At 42.4% G+C, this 16,715-nt stretch overlaps 1 protein-coding gene across 1 annotated transcript in view; it reads right to left on the bottom strand.

Moving 5' to 3' along the window:
• Positions 1 to 16,442, bottom strand: part of GAS6 (growth arrest specific 6) — a 38,298-nt gene extending 21,856 nt beyond the window's left edge. Inside the window, exons 1-4 of the mRNA XM_030279468.4 lie at positions 16,075 to 16,442; positions 15,576 to 15,742; positions 1,721 to 1,745; positions 892 to 954 (exon numbers count right to left, since the gene is read on the bottom strand). Of these exons, the coding sequence (XP_030135328.4) occupies positions 892 to 954; positions 1,721 to 1,745; positions 15,576 to 15,742; positions 16,075 to 16,144 (325 nt within the window). The 5' untranslated portion in view covers positions 16,145 to 16,442. The remainder of the gene's footprint in view (positions 1 to 891; positions 955 to 1,720; positions 1,746 to 15,575; positions 15,743 to 16,074) is intronic.
• Between the last annotated feature and the right edge of the window lie 273 nt (positions 16,443 to 16,715).

Here is a 16,715-nt window from a genome sequence, read left to right as displayed (position 1 = left end):
GTGAGGGAAATTCTTCACATACCACTTACTAACCTTGGAATTCACTCTCGAAAACAAGGTTATTTTAATGCAGTTTATAAATGTGAAAAGTTGACTAAATATTGATCCTGCTTTGGTAGCACTTGTATGAACAAATGACTAATTAAACTTGATCACAATAAAAGACTGACACCTAGGACTAAAAAGAAAATAAATATACATATATCTGATTTTCTCAACATTTGAACTGCTCACAGGATATATTTAGAATACTTATGCAGTTTTATACCTTTAGCATTGCAAAACTGCAAAAGGCAACTAGAAAGGTATTAAGAATTAATAAGAATTCATAAATTTTCTTGTGTAATGTTAGTGAAGAACAAAAAAAACCCTTCACACTCTACAAAGTTATCAGTTTATCTTCCAGATTGATTTGAGGTTTTAAAGGTAGCAATATTCAAAGCATAGTCACATGATACATGAAACTGATCTATTAATGTAAAGAAGGCTGGCACTAGCCTGGTTTGACTTTAAACTTTTCTTGAGGTTCCTAAATGGGGTAAGCCAAAGCTAGCATTTAAAATAATCTAAATCGAGGGGTCCAACATTGTGTATAGCCTTATGGTACCTCCTAACTCTTGTCCCTCTTGCTTCTCACATTATTCAAACTTTGGGAAACTGGTGGGAAAGAAACTTGCGCCATAAAATATCAAAGCACTAAAACAGGACAGCAAGATGGCATTAGGTTATAAAATGGGAAAGATTTTATTTAGCGGTAAGGAGTCTTCAGCCTGGAGAACAGGAAGACCAGTATTGAAATACTACCAAAACCAGAGATGGGTGAGCTAGTCCCACACCTTCAGGTAGAATGAGAGAACATTTAACTAAAATATAAAACCCAAAAGTGCTTACTATGAACACATGTAAGGAAATCTGGATTTCTCGTATACGGCGACCCATATTTCTGAATACAAGCTGAAAAACAGAAAATGAAATTGTTACAGTGGTGAAGGACAACAGTTCAAAGCACATAAAATGATACCTGGCCTGCAAGGATTTGGAGGGTAGATACAAAATCTATGCAATATTATCATCTCCCAGGTGCCTTAAAATTCTGAAGTTCATTAAAATCTTTTAGCTTTGACGTACAGCAGTTAAAAGCCATTTGAAGAAATGATCACTTAACCAGATGCTACTATGGTTCTAAAAATATGGTAGAAGCGACTTCAATTTGATCAACTAAACTTCTTAAAATATGTAAAAAGCACATTTTTCTCCCACTGTGTCATTTGTGATCTTAAATACATCATATTTAACACAAACAGAAAGCAGTATGATGCCATGACTATGATACAGTCAATAGAATAAGGCAGTAGATCAATCAGGCACCTGTTTCTTTTTAAAAGGAGATTAGTTAATAACTAACTTAATTAAAAATGGAAAAAGGTAGAAAACTACAAATTATTTCATAACACAGCAAGCCACAGATACATACACAACATCAAGATTTTAACATGCAGAAAGCACATAAAGCATCTCTGTCTGCAAATGTACACATAAGTAAAAACACACACCTCAAAGTACAATTAGGAACATAAAGTCTATCTTAAAAGTCAGCAATGTATGTTTATTGCAATCAGATTTCCATCCCTTTCCTTAGCAGAGACTTCAGCTGTGACAAGCTCCAGTGTTAGGCACATACCAGCACTCCTCCAAAGTGAAAATAGAAGCTGCAACTCACCCAAGTATTTCGGGTAAAAATAATCCTGTAGAAGGAGGGAAAAAAAAAAAAAAAAGCAAAGATTTATTGAATCATATTTGCTTCTATTTTCATACTATTTAAGACCTGCTGTTACTTTAGTGGTCTTCTATGGCAGTTGTTTAACTATTCCAAACACCTAGTTTCCTTTTATTCAGAACCAGAAGCAGCACAGTATTATACATGCATTTTGTAATTTGAAAAGCAAAGGAACATTAGCTTGTCTCAAGGTATTTTTTGATGGCAGCTGATCTGGTCAGTGACTGAGCATGAAGACACCCTCCAAGAGATCAAGCTGCTGCTGATGGCATGAGGTAGGGGAAGGAATTGGAATCTGGGACAAAACCCTAGAGGGAAGAGTACAGGATCATTCAGTCACCCTGTGCCTCCTCAAAAGCAGGTGCAGGATGTGGGCCTGAACACCACAGGCCCTAGAAAATGTACTTTTTGCTCTTACAAGGAGCACCCTACAACTCAAACAGCACCCATTGCTGTACCACACATCACATCCTGGATGCTCGAAGAAGGGAGCAATGACACTTTGCAAGAGGGGGTAAAAATTGACATCCATTTCTCTAAAGCCAGACTGCAAAGGGCATTGCCATCCCTCTCGTGCTAGCTACATGGTCATGCATTACTGTTCCCTACTTTGAATCAACAAAGTGCAGCCATAGAGTGAGAGCAGAATCATTGTGCTGCTGTGATGTGAATCTAACCTTGCATGTTAGAATAGTCAGCCTGGTGAGGCCTTCTGAGTCACATGGCTGCTTGTACCAACACAGGGAAACAGCAGAAAATGCAGTTGTGCTGCATGGAAGAATGGGAGATTGGCTGAAGCTGGCAACTGTATCACATTCTTAAAAAACACAAAACTTCATAGCCAGGGAAAAACCTTTTTTTTCCACCTTCATGCTGATTTCATAATGTTTAAGTCACTAATTCAAGTGCTGTTAAAATGGCAATTGGGGCATTGAATGGGAAAAACTTAAGCATTGCATCAGTGCTTTTTTTTTTGTTTGTTTGTTTAAATAAACCACTTCTCAGCTAATTATGAAAGCATATGCACAGTATAATTCTCTTTTATGCAAGAGGAACAATATCCATACAATATTATCTTCAGTGAGATTGGGACAGTAAATACCCTGCATTCTACAAAATTAAATTGGTCTATACAATGTGCAAGAGAAGAAATTATTTTATCTTCTCCTCTTATTACAGATATTTGGATTAGATCTATACAGGCATGTATAAACAACAGAGACAGGCACACACCCTGATTCAGTTTGATCCGGACTGCCCAGTGCAATCAATTTCACTGCTGTCATTTACCAGAAGAATCAATTGCTTCTGGCAAATATGCTCCAGTTACTGAAATACACCATGTAAATATTCAGCCTAAATTATGAGAGCATCAGCAAAGAAGTAGAAGCAGCAGCTTACACTAACGTTAATTTTCAATTCTGATATGAGGATGGTATGCTTGGCATCTTTTGGGGCTGAGCTTTGAAATGTTTCTTCAGCCTGAAATGTGTCATCAGAGTGATGAGCTCAGAACCCACTATGGTCCTTGTTCACTTTTTTTTAAAGGTTTAGTTTGGAAAGGAGAAGTCAAAAAAATGCAATCAAAATCAAAATAAATCTAAGCAGTCTAAGTATTCAGATGGGCGCCCATATGTGCTATAACCACAAACTGAACTTCAACTGGCACTTGAGGAGAAAAATACTGGGGTACGTAAAAAAATATTCCAAATATTTCTTTTATTATTTCCCCTTTATTCTATGTACTTCACAAGAATGTGCAGATGCATTTAACCACCAACAGGATAATCCAGACTCTGACAAGAACAACTATTCTGGCACTCACAGGACAATAAAAAGGAGCTTTCATATTAATGGCTATCAGCCTAATTGCTCCATGTCAGTGGTGGCAAAGGCATTTTCTCCTTGACCGCTGATGAATGAGCTGAGTGCTAGAAAAGTGTTATAGGATTTTTTTTTGTAAATGTAAGTTCCAAACTCAAAATGACTGTGTATTGATTCAATGCCAATTGAACAGCACATAAGTGAAACTCCAAAGCATTGTACCACCAGAAATTTCATTCCACAAAATATGTAGCCAAGTGATTTAAACAGGAGGCTATTATTAGAAATTTAGCTCTTCTTTCCCTGTCTTTCTCATTTGCTTATGTTATACAAAGGCACTTGCTGATCACTAGCACTTCTCCAGGTTTAAGAAACCTGCTGATACTATCATTCTAAAATAAAGACACATGCTCACAGGTTCTAACATTACTCATTCTTGTATGATTAACTTTTCATTTTTTTCCATACTCTATTTTTCTTACGGCTGGCTTCTGTAAATACAATGACAATGCATTTACATTCACAGAAAAGATTAATCAAGAATGAAGAATGAATGATCTAACACCTTGAAAAAAGGAACCTGATTAAACTGCAGTCCCTTTTCAAAAAACACTGATAAGAAGTTTTCTTGGTTAAAAATTCAAGCTGCGCCTAACCTGATACAGATTATTTCTCATGTGACACTCAATTCTTTAATGTTTTTTTCAGTCTTCTGTGGTGTACTAAGGTTTAATGACCCCCAGATGCCAGAGAAAATGAAAATCCTATGCAGGGTTAGGTCCCTGTGAAAAGTGTGACACTCATCTTCTTTCTACTAGAAGTGTTCAATTGAATTTTCAGGATTCTACAAAAATGCCAAGAGAAATGCTTGGAGGCTTGTTAAGAAGGAGTTGGCAAAGATTCTCTGTTACTATTTTGCTGATTTTTCAACAAGCCACTTTCAATTTCAGGCTCAATAAATTCTCACCATCCAGAAAGTCACACACTGTTCACAGGATCAAAACACAGGAAGCAATTTAACTGTTACCACTTGGGTGGCAAAAATCACCACATAATTATGTAAGTGTTAAATTTTCTGCTTGGATTCTGACAAAAAAGGTCAACATTTAAGTGTGGTCAGCTCTTCCCCTTTAGATCTGCTTGCTAATTACTGCTGAAAATAAAAGCAGGAGAAATTGGCTTTTAAAATAAAAAGTTATAAACATGTACATGTTGGGCATAAACATCCTCTGGACAGGCTGCTGCACAGACACTGACCTCACCGAGTTCTCTAACCCATCTGTCCAGTAGTAATGCCCCAGTGCACGCAAAAGGAAGACAAAGGCTCCAGAAGCTCCGATCTCCACAAGAGACCAAACATCACAAATGTACCTTCAAAAATTCCAACCTCTGTGACTCTTCCCACCAAGAAAACTTAAGTGTATTTCCACCTCTCTTCTGTGTGACCCACCAAACTTTCTCTCTGTCTGATTTCTACCTATCAACCAGTATGGCTGGGATGGCAGAAGATACAATAGTCAAGGGCCTGGCAGCAGAACACTGGCAGCCTGTGGTGCCCCAGTAGCATGAATGGTCCTTTTGTAAATTATATCTTTTATCTGCTGCCACTACAGGTCAAACTTGTAGAATGAGCTGTAACTCACCCATGAGTTACACATCGTGTACCAATGCCACCCAAAGTACAGCTCAGCAGAGATCTCAGGTAAAGAGGAAGAAACAGGAGAGACTTGGAAGTGCCTAACATCCACACATCTCCACCCTTCCAGTGGTGTGGAAAGCATGGCATCAGGCCAGCCTCTCCAGACAGGTCCTGGCTTGCTTATTTCAGCTCAGTTCCAGAGACCTTTCTCTTGCTGCCCAGGAGACAGAGCTGTGCTTTAACAGAAAAGATTGAAGCTCTACAGCCCCCACCCACTTCACACAAATATATATGTACATGCTAGAAGCAAGTCTTCTGATGAATTAAATGCAATTATTTGCTTCCACAGCAGTGTTGCAAGATCTGAGAGTGCATGCTTTAATTTCAAGGTAGAGTGACACCAAACATGGGCTAAGGTGTTCCTCTCCCACCTGTAGCTGGAGCTTACTATTACCCTGATAAAACAGCCACTACAACAATTAGTGGGTGTACCTAAGAGAGCATAATTTTAAAAGTGTTCTCAAAAAAACTAACCCAAGCAAACAACTCCCCAAAACTCCAGGTTTTTCATTTTTGTATTTGGCTTTTTCCCTTCCAAACGATAAGAACAGTTTCTCTGGGGCCACCCCCAAATGCCACTCATTGAAACAACTGAGGAGAACAGCAACATGAAGGTAAGAATTCACAGCTGTGGAGTGGAAGGGGCAGAATGTCAGCCTCCTATGTCAGCCTCGCCACCAAAGGAAACCTACATTGGGACTGGGGTCACCGTCTATTTTCAACTCTATGGCCAAAGTCCACAGTGGTAAAATCAAGAAGTTATTGTAATTATACAGGGTATGCATTTGTCCTGCTGCGTTTTAGAGAAGGTGGAAAAACACCAAATCAGAACAGGCGTTAACATGAGTCACTGTATAAAAATAGCCCTTCTGAAAACATAACAATGACCCTGTCAACACCAGGAAAATGTTCTCACTGTTGCTTTACTTTAAAGTAATTGGTAACACTGGAGACATCAGAAAAAAGGGCTTCTTACTGCTTCTTGAGTACCAGGTCAGGTAAGACTGCAAGGCACGGAATCTTACAAAAATCATATTTGAGCTCTAGAGGCCACAAATAAAAGATGTAGTTTATAGGAAGGCTGCTCATGTTTCTGGACATCTGTCTCTTGGTGGCCCTGCTTGGACAAGGAGGTTGGACCAAAAGGCCTCCAGAGGTGCCTGCCAACCTCAACCAGTCTTTGATTCTGTGACTGCAGTGCCACTAACACCAGAGCATTTCACCAACTTGTGTTAGCAACAGTGATTTCTAAAAAGCACTTTCTTAGTTACCTAGTTACATCTAAGAGAGTAGCAACAACTCCCACATTATGCCCTTTCCTCATTTCCATATAATGACTCTCCCCTTTCCTCTTTCCATCAGACTGAATGTTTGTCTCGGTTATGGCCAGACCTCATTTATAAATGTTCTTCATGTTTCCACACTATGGGCTTGCATTATCCTTGAATGAATCACTGCTAGAAACCATAACTGGCTATAATTCAGTGTTTGCTAGTTTTCAGCTATTACAACCTAAGAGTGCAAATCTCAATAATGCTTGAGAATTCTCCTGCTTTTTTTTAAAACTCAGCCCTAGACTTGAGGTGCATAGCAAATCTCACACTGAACAATATGGGCCTTCCTCCTCTATCAGGGCATGAAGCAGTTCTGCAATTCAGAATTTAAAATATGTAAAATCAGTAATTTCAGAATTTATGCTCAAACAAATGCCATGCTGCCTGCACAAGCTTTCCTTCTCATCATGAGGGACCCACCACTCAGCCAGGGTAGTGTGCTTCCTATTGTGCTTTGTGGCAATCTGTATTCTCTATATGAAGAGCAAAGGGAACTTCACAATTTGGCAAGTGAGGCTTTAGAGAAGCAAGGAGGTCACATTACAGTCCAAAAGCAGCCTCCAAGTCTCATCTCCTACCACCAGGTTTCAGCTGCTTAGGGTAGTTTTTAGATTTTTTTTGTCCATTTGTCAAGTATTCACTTCACACTGTCTGGGTATTTAGGTACACAAAGATTGGGACTACCACTTCTACCAAGCTGCTGAACTTTCCAAAATAGAAGCATTCAAGACCATACTGTCCAGCATGACATCTTCCACAGAGACTAGGTACCTCTGCAGAATCCTCCAGTCTGAAATAAAACCCATCTATTGCCCTAACTTCCTTTGCTCTGTTCTGGACAGCAAGATTGTTTCCCAATAGCTTACTGAGGTGCCACTTCAGCAAAAACTGTTTCTCTGCAATGAGGAAAAACCCACCAATGATGGGAATGCATAATTAAAGGGGAGAAAAAAATTACTGAAAGGAAACAAAAGACAAAAAAATGTTCACGTATGTCACAGATACTTTACATTGTGTGAAGATGCAGGGGGCACAAAGATATGATTTCCATAGGTGGCCTGATGCAAGGTTTGATTAGGCAGTAAACAGTGTGAAATGGATATAACTGGTGCCAAATACTCCAACAGAAATAATTTGTGGTGTGATTCCAATTAGTTGCATGTGCTTTTAAGTTATTCTGACAGAAATCTGATCACAAATGCCTTGATGTCTCCTCCACTGCTTCAGAACTGAAAGGTTACTTTCCCTCTAGCTGCAATAATGTGCAAGATCTCAATTTCATGACAAATGTCATCTCACTCAATGTTGCTTATTTGAATCTTTACTTGTTGCAGGAGTCACAGTATTTGTATGTGGTATACTAACACTTGCTCAGACAGTTTAGTCAAATTAAGGAAACCAGTATCTGACAAAATATGTAACGTAAGTAAAAGGCTGTCTCTCCAACACCATCTATATTTACTCTGTAATTATTTTAGCATATTTAAAACAGAACATGTCATATATCACATCAAACATGATTTAAATATCTATGATCTCTCACAGGTTCTGTGACATTTTATCCACTTTAGTTTTCCCCTTCCCTGTAATGTAATCACACTGTTTCTTTGGATCTTGCTGATCTGCAGAGGTTGCAACTTATACTAACAGTACTCAATCACATTAAGGCATTTAAGGATTTGGACTCAGAGAGCACAGGCAAGTAAGGAATAGGGAAGTGACATCTTAGATGATACCAGGCCCTTGTGACAGAATCTGATCTCATAGTTCCCTGTTTATTATTTTCATAATTAAGTAACTTTTGCTTTTCTGGAATTAAACTAGAACTCCCTTTTCCAGGAATCAGCCAAATATGGTAGCTTTCCAGGAACATGTGATTCTGTGCAGTGCAAGCATGACCCATTCTCCTTTTATTTCTTCATTTCTGTACCCTTCTCTTCTGGCAGGGGTGTGGAGTGAAGACAACACCAACTCTTGTTCCCCTCCCTGGGTATCCTCCTTACTTCCCAACTTTGCTCTTCTTCTAGTTCCCACTGCTGATGCTCAAAGGAACAGGAAGAAACCACAAACACATCAATAAGTAAATTTCCCTGTGGACATCCATGCATGGGGAGCCTATTGAACAGCAGTCATAACAAAACTGTGATTAAAGCACAGATAGAGAAGGGAGACCTGCTGAAAAACTTCATTCACATTCTCCATAATTAGTTGTTCATTCATTGTTTTGACAGGCTGAGCTGTGACTACCATTTTTGTTTCTCTTCCAGCACCTGGACTTCCCATCCTAACCTCAGGTTGTCTTTTCCACTGTGTCAGTCCCCACTGGACTGGGGAGCCAATTCAGCTGCAAAATTACCATTTTTCTCTGCAGACTACTTTCCTTTAAGTTAAGTTACTTTAATTGGTCCATGCAGTCCCCCAAATTGCTGTACAAGAAGGGTGAAAAGAACAGACAAATCTTACCTCTGCTTATCTCTACTAGAGCAGCTGAATCCCCAGTGTGAAACCAAAGGCTTGAAGAGCAACGTGAGGGGAAAAGTAAACCTTGATACTCTGCTCCTTCTCAGTTTCTTCCAAATCTGTGGTCGTGCTTCCATCCTTGTTCTTCATACTCAGGGGAAAATGACTGCTTGTAATTCATTAAGCTCACTCAGAGTGTGGAACACACCTGAATCACAGCTGCCAATTTATACACATTCAATATTTCTCTCACCAGATTTTTAAGCAGCTGCACTAAAAAATTATATTAATTCCCAGTAGGCTGCTGCTTTTCTTTTTAAATTAAAAAACAAAATGAAATTAGTTCATGGCCACAAAACTGTTTTCTTAATTTTTAATTGTCTTTTTTCCCTTCTCACATACTTATTAAAACTTCTTGTACTGCTCTAGAAAACTGACTTACCCTAACTTCATCTACATTTTCCATTATCATCCATCTTGAAACCAGTGTAAACCCCCCTCTACAATTTGTCATTCTTGGCATGTTCTTCCACCCTATCTTCAAACAGCCCCCTAGCAATTAGTCCTTTTTGCCTTCTCTTGCTCCTTCCCTCCTGCTGCACAGGACATTTAGTATGCACTACTTCTGTGATGTGGTGTGTCAGTATTTCCAGGTCTATTCTGAATTTTTGGGCTCCTCTCCCATGAGTGGAAACTGATACAGATCAGGTAGGTATGAGTCCAGCAGAGTTGATGGAGTTGTGTCTGCTTCCACCAATGGCAAACTTTGCTCACCCTTCTTAAAAACTTTTGATAAAGCAGCATTTAGCCAATAAATGCACAACTTGCCTCTTAAGGCAGGCATGAGTATTTTTGTCACCCTCCTGCTACTGAACATCACCACTGCCAACAAATACTGTGTCTGTACTGCAAAGTAAGTGGGTGCATCCTGGCCCACAGTACCAATCCTTTTGCCTTGCAGGCCAGTTAGACCCACCAGGTTTTGGTACAAAGCTCCCTTGTCTTTTATACCAAACTACAAGGAGAAGGAAAGAAAGGGAAGGGAGTGAACCTGGTAGACACACAGATCTCATCCCTGCAGGATGGGATGCCACTGTGGCATATACCTGGGCACTCAGGTTTTTACTTCCTTTTTCTCTCCTTCAACCCATTCCTGGACAAAAGTCTAGGTATCCCTGTATTTTCTTTCTCAAAAGCTATTAAGCAGGTATCACTGTACCTGGGAGCCCATTCTTACATGTATCAAGTCCAAGCAGGTTATAAAACATCAGCACAGAGTTTTCCAATACTTCTTTCTCTTTCTCTGCACCAACAAGAAGAGATAAAGAAATGTATACAGCTATAAATCTCACCCTTTCTCCATCCTCTGCCAAAATATCAAAATAAATCAGTATACTGAGAAGAATTTTCACAGCAAATAAAACCAGATTCTTGCCTGGTTATTAAAAGAATATTCTATACAGGGATTATGACATCTGTATCTAAAGATGATATCTGTATTTTTCATGTCTAGACTACACAACATTCACTAAATTACTTAAAGAAATTTTACACTGCTTTACTCTCCCAGTAACTCCTCTCCTCCCTCTACATGCCTTCATACTTTACTGATTAATATTTACAAGTGTGCATCTACCTTGTTATTCTTGGAAATAACATCTAAACATTGCCTGACAAGCGCACCTCCTAAAAGATCAGAATGAAGTTTGGATGACCCTAGTCCAAGGATGAAGCTCATCTGTGTTATCAAGACCATGTCATGTTATGGAACACATGAAAAATAAAACCACTGAGCCATCAACATGCTGAAAAACAACCAAACTGACCCTTACCACACCCTATACATTGCTTCATCTGCATTTCAGCTTCTCAATAAACCCAGCCTAGCAGAAATAATGCTGACATTGCTGGATGTTTTGTTAGGATCAGTAATTTTCAAGACAAGATTGCTAAAAGTCCCCAAAAACTTGGGCTGGTGTCACTGCTGCCCTTGCCATGAGTGGGACAGAGGGGTAGATTCCTCTTCAGTTCCAAGTAATGCTGTGATTCTCTGCCAATGTTTTGTGTATCTGACAAGCCGTAGATTTAAAAAACATTTTGGATTCAAGTCTCTCAAAATCCAGATTTTTCACGTGTCTGCCTATGAATCAGATGTCCATTCTGCAGGCACATGGAAACCAGCTGGCTTTCCACAGTGCTCTACTGAGGGCCAAATCCATAAACAGTAAACACAGGTGGCCAGCCTGACCTACATCAGCGTTTCTGGTGCGCCTAACATTTTTTAGCGTAGTAGTTTCTATGGTGAGGTGCAGGAAAAGCAGTAATTCTTCAGCAGTAACAACAGCAAGCAAGATGTGCAGGGACAGGAGCTGTGCTATCATACCAAAGGATAAGAGGCTGCATTCAAACCTATTCCCTATGCTGAGCCTGTCAAAACAGAGAAACTCCTTGCACAAGGGCATGTTTTTCTTCAGTGAAATGCAATGTTTCTAAGAAGATCCCGATCTACACTCCCTTCTGCCCTTTGTTTTACATGCTTGGATGACCAGATTTTTAGAACGAGGTCAACCAAATTCCAGAGCAGTTTATCAGTCACTTAACAAGCTGTAATACCTTGACTGCATACCAAGGTCAAATATTTCTGCAGTGCTGCTTTTATAAGGCTTTGTCAACATCTTAAATAAGATAACATTCTTATCTCTGTATCCAAGATATTTTGAAACTTCATCCCATCTATTACACCTCGCATGTATTTTGAATAGATCACATTTAGAAACAGTCTGCATACCTCCCATCAAGATGTTTTCCATCCTTCTTTTTTTACCACTATATTATCTTTTAATTTTCTCTTTGGTACCTCTAGCATAAATGAAATTACAAAACAGGAACCATCCCAGAATTCTGCACTAATGTTTAAGGATGCTATAATCAGCTTAATGAAAAAGGTAGGCTGCAAGACTCATTAATCCAGGCTACTTGCTTTTACCATGTTTAGTCATACAATTGGCACAGACTGAGTTTTGTTCTGCCTCTTAAAAAAAAAATCTAAAAATGTTTCAATTGATCTTCCTTCCTCTAGTCTGAGCAAGCTGATATTTATATTTTCCGTAACATAAAAGACAAAAGCTGCACTGCCCTGCACATGAATGGCTCTTGGGCCCCGCCTGATGCACTATTCTTAGCAGTTGATGTAAGTAATCCCACATGTGGCAAAATCCACCTTCAGGTTTCAGAGAATGTGCATCTTCTGCTGACTGCCTGCAGATGCTGTTTTGGAAAGCTGATCACTGAAACAATGGAAGGCACAGGAAAAGGTGCTCTGGTACAGGTATGTGACACGTCATTTCATTTACTGGTCTGTCCAGGAAACAGGTATCTTTCCTATTTCTTGGCTAGATGTTACAAATGGCTGCATAAAGATATGGTTTTACCTAGGAAGCATCACATGAGCTATGTTAGAGCTTTACTTCATCTTACCTCAGCTTCTGGAACTGTTTTATTGAATCAGTTAATGCAATTTCCTATCACATCTTTAGGTCATAGGTCTTAAACTTAGGCCTTGAAATTCTCCTCACATTCTTGACAGGATAGTCAAGAATGGCAAGGTTGGTAAGGAAGACTCATACATTTCATTAGCATCTAATGGAGGGGAAAAGGGAACAGGGACAACACTTTTGGTCTGACATCAGAAACCTTTCTTGAGGCTGAACAGAGAAGCATCAAGATTGATCAACTAACCTGAAACTAACTTTCAGTTGTCTAGGCTGCAAGACCATTGCTCCTGTGGTACAGTAAACAGCCAAATGCCTACATAGATGCTCATCTGGTGCTTTAAAGCATAAAACCTGGTAGATGCAACAAGACAGATTGTGCTGCTGTGTTTGTCATGGCTTGACTGCATAGCCTCACGGAGTTCAGCACAGGGCAAAAAGCATTGTAGCTGCCTCTGTCTGCTACAACCTAAATAGTTAATCCATGTGACCAGGTTCAGCAGGCACTTGCAGAAATTTCATCCTTCCTAAACTACAATGAATCTTCTTCTGTCAACAGCAATCTGTTCATTTCCCTGGTCAACACAAGCTCACTTTACCAGCATGGATCAGCCACAGCCTGGCAATACGCTGAGTCATGACTGCAGTTACTGTGATTCTCCAAAAAGTTTGGTGTTGTTTACAACAGTTTTTGGCTTTCCTAAGTCAGGTCTGTCTCAACTAGCTTCCTTCTTCTGACAGTACAACACAGCATCAGTGAAATGACAGCACAACAACTCCCTACTGTTTAAAATATACTTCCATTGTGGATTAATACTCTGTCCATGAAATCCACAGTTACTGCTGAAAGACTAGTCACCTATGCACTGCAAAACAGTGAAGTCTTCCAGTGCAGAGCAGCAACAGCCCACATACATAACCTCTGCCACCATGCATTAGAAAGTTGCTACTGAATAGCAGCTGCTGCTTTCACATCACATACTGATTGCAAAAGGGTCAGGAAGGGCCATAAACCCCCTGATATATTAAAGCACACTTGTTTCTCAATCAAACTGAAGCACAGTAATGCAAGGAGTAGAACATACTGCACTTAACAAGCAACTTTACAGCTCTTGGGAGGTTTGTGTCTCAGAAAAGGTAGGATCTTATGTCACTGTAGATCTAAGTGTCCTCATGTAGAAGGACATGTTAGGGGGCACAGACACTAGAAGCCCATCTAGCCTTTCTTCAGCTTTTCAGAACAGAATGAAACCTAGCAGCAATAGCAAAGGAAATGCACCAAAAAATCAAAATCACTTGGAATAACAGAAAGCCAGCATTGTCCTACAAAACACATTGAAAGTATGATGGTGTCTTAAAGAATTTATATTATATGTGAAAAGATTTTAAACCAAAATTATTTCACTATTGTCATTTCAGTAGGAGAACCATGTATTCTTTACAATTTACGACGTCAGTACCAAATACTGTTTAAAACTCCTGACATATTTGTACACTATCCTACCCTTAAAGTGATCTATCAGTGCATCACCTTTAGCTACCCTCTTGGCCAGCAGCCAGTTAGTAAAAGTAGTGACCTTAGATCACCTTTGTTCCAGAAGGCTATAAAATCACACTCATCATAGTTTTCCCTGTACTCACTGTTATGTGATGAATATTTCTATTGAGTTTAATGCTACATTACTCAACACAAATACAGTAGCTGTGCCAGCCACTCTCACCCCATTAGAGTTATCCACATTCTGAAGTCTCTCAGTTTCTGCAGAGCAGAAGCAAACACTGCTACACTCAGATGTGTCTATGCATACACATAAAAGGTGTAACATTAAACACCGCCTGGGCAAGTGTTTCATATTAATCTCAAAAATAAAGACTGTCAAAACCACATCACTCTGCTTTTGCTGTACTTACTACTGTCTTGTGACAGCAAGCTACTGCACTGTCTATCCAGTGCTGAGGCTGCCAATGAAGCACACGTGTCAAGACTTGCCTTACTGAAGCATAAAACATCTCCTCTGCTGAGTCCCTCCTTTGCCTGTGGTTTGTGCCTCTGTGTACACACACACGTGCTCACTCTCTCTCTCTCCTCCTCTGTCCTATCTTCTCCCTAGAGCATCATACCAGTAACAGGAACATGCTGTGCAGAACTGAGCTTCAGTCTGAGCACCAAGAAAATCCACTTCCCACTGCTAAATCAATGCCAGATAGTCCTTGCAATGAGAACAGCCTATCCAAAACAGTGTTGAGAGGAGGTGTAAAATGACTGGAGGAGTAAGCCAAGCTTAGTAAAGCATCCGTATGCTACTCAAAGTGAGAGGACTGAAGTGAAAGTCAACCCTGGTAAGACTGGAAAAGACAGCTCCACGTACAGTGTGCAGCCTCTAACTGTGTGAATCCACAGTGTTAGAAGCAGCACCACATTTCCATATATGCGCCCTCCTGCTGTTGTAGTGACAGGTCCTGAACCTACTATTCTAAGATGCTGACCAAGCTGAATTGGCCCCCACGGATTTAAGAATGGTTAGGACATTCGTCTGAGAAGCCTCAGTTGTGACATATGCTGCAACACTGAGGGGATTTTAAATACCGCTGGGATGGGAAGCTGGAGGGAAGAGCAGGGATGGTATAAGGTAACCAGACAGAGAAGCTGTGTCATTAGGTTGCACTGGTCTTGCTTCATGGATTTGGACCATGGGCGAACAGGACCCTTCTACCCTCCAGTGACAGCCTCGCCAGCCAGCGCCGGGCTGGGCTGCTCACTCGGACCACGCTCACCGAGCGCTCCGGACTGGACAGCCCTGGCACAGCCCTTGTGCAGGCTGAGCACGAGTGTGGCTTCCAGTCGTTCACCTAATGGCCCTGGGTCCTCCTCCTCCAGATGCCTTTCCCAGCTGTGCCGGTAGCTGGCATCCAGCCGCGGAGAGTGGGTGGGTGGGAGCACAGAGCCGGACACCCCCCACCAAAATCTCACGGCGGCCCTGCGTCCTTACCGTCTCCGGGTCATTCTCAAACACCTCCCGGGCCTCCTCCTTGCTGCAGTGCTCCTCCACGCACTCCCTCTCCAGGTGCCCTTGCTTGGTCTCCTCGAAGATCTGGTAGGCTCGGCGCTGCCTCTGCCGCAGGAACTGGGCAGCTTCCGGGGCGCGCAGCAGCACGGCTGGGCAGGACGAGGAGGAGGAGAGGAGCAGGAGCAAGGACAGGCAGCCGTGAACAGCTGAGCCCCTACCCCCACCCCGCACGCTTACCGCCCCTCCGGGGGGCACCGAGCGCTCTCCCAGCTCAGGGCGCCGCCCGTGGGTCGCCGCGGCCTCAGCGCGGCCCCTCACCCGCATCCCCTGACCCCGCCGCCGCCCTCACCGCAGCTGCAAAGCTGCGCATCCCCCCGCACCGCACCCCGCCCCGGCAGCACAGCCCGCACTCGCACACACGCAGGGCGGCGGAGGATGCTCGGCGGCGTGTGCGGGAGGGACGAGCCCCGGCGGTACTCACTCTGCGAGGAGTCCGCCGCCAGCAGGACGAGCAGCAGGGCGGCCCCGAGGGGCGCCGCGGGATGCGGCATCACGATGCGGCGGCGGCCGGGGCCGGGGCCGGGCGGGCGCTGGGGCGCGGCGGGAGCGGAGCGGGAGCGGCGCGGGCGGCGAGCGCGCTGCGACTGCGGGAGCGCGGCGAGGGAGCCGCGGAGCCGCTCGCCCGCCCTGCCCAATCCTCACCAGGCACCGCCGAGCCGCCGCTCAGGGACACACCTCGCGGCGGAGCTGCCGCCCGGAGCGGCCCCGGTACCTGCCCGGCCGCCCGGGAGCGGCCGTGCCGAGCGGCGGGGGCGGGCACGGGGAGCCGCGCCGATGGGCGGCCGGCAGGGCGCGGGGAGACTGCGCCCTCACCTCCCGGCACATCGCTTTAATAGCTCCGGGGCTCATCAGTTGGAAGGCAGGAGCTGGCACCAAACCCGACTCAGTCCTGCCATAAATTAGAAACTTGGGTTCTCCCCACGCACCAACAAAGGTTTTCGTCAGAAATGCATTTTCAATTTGTTCTAGTATTTTAGGATGAACTCCTTAGAAAAGAGATTATCTTTTTGTTACCAATGTGTTGCAAGCCATGCTTTACTGTCCCTCGTCCATCCGTAGTTC

This window comes from Taeniopygia guttata, chromosome 1 (genome assembly GCF_048771995.1).
Source record: "Taeniopygia guttata chromosome 1, bTaeGut7.mat, whole genome shotgun sequence".
Lineage (NCBI taxonomy): Eukaryota > Metazoa > Chordata > Aves > Passeriformes > Estrildidae > Taeniopygia > Taeniopygia guttata.
This window is presented reverse-complemented; position numbering and strand designations above follow the sequence as displayed.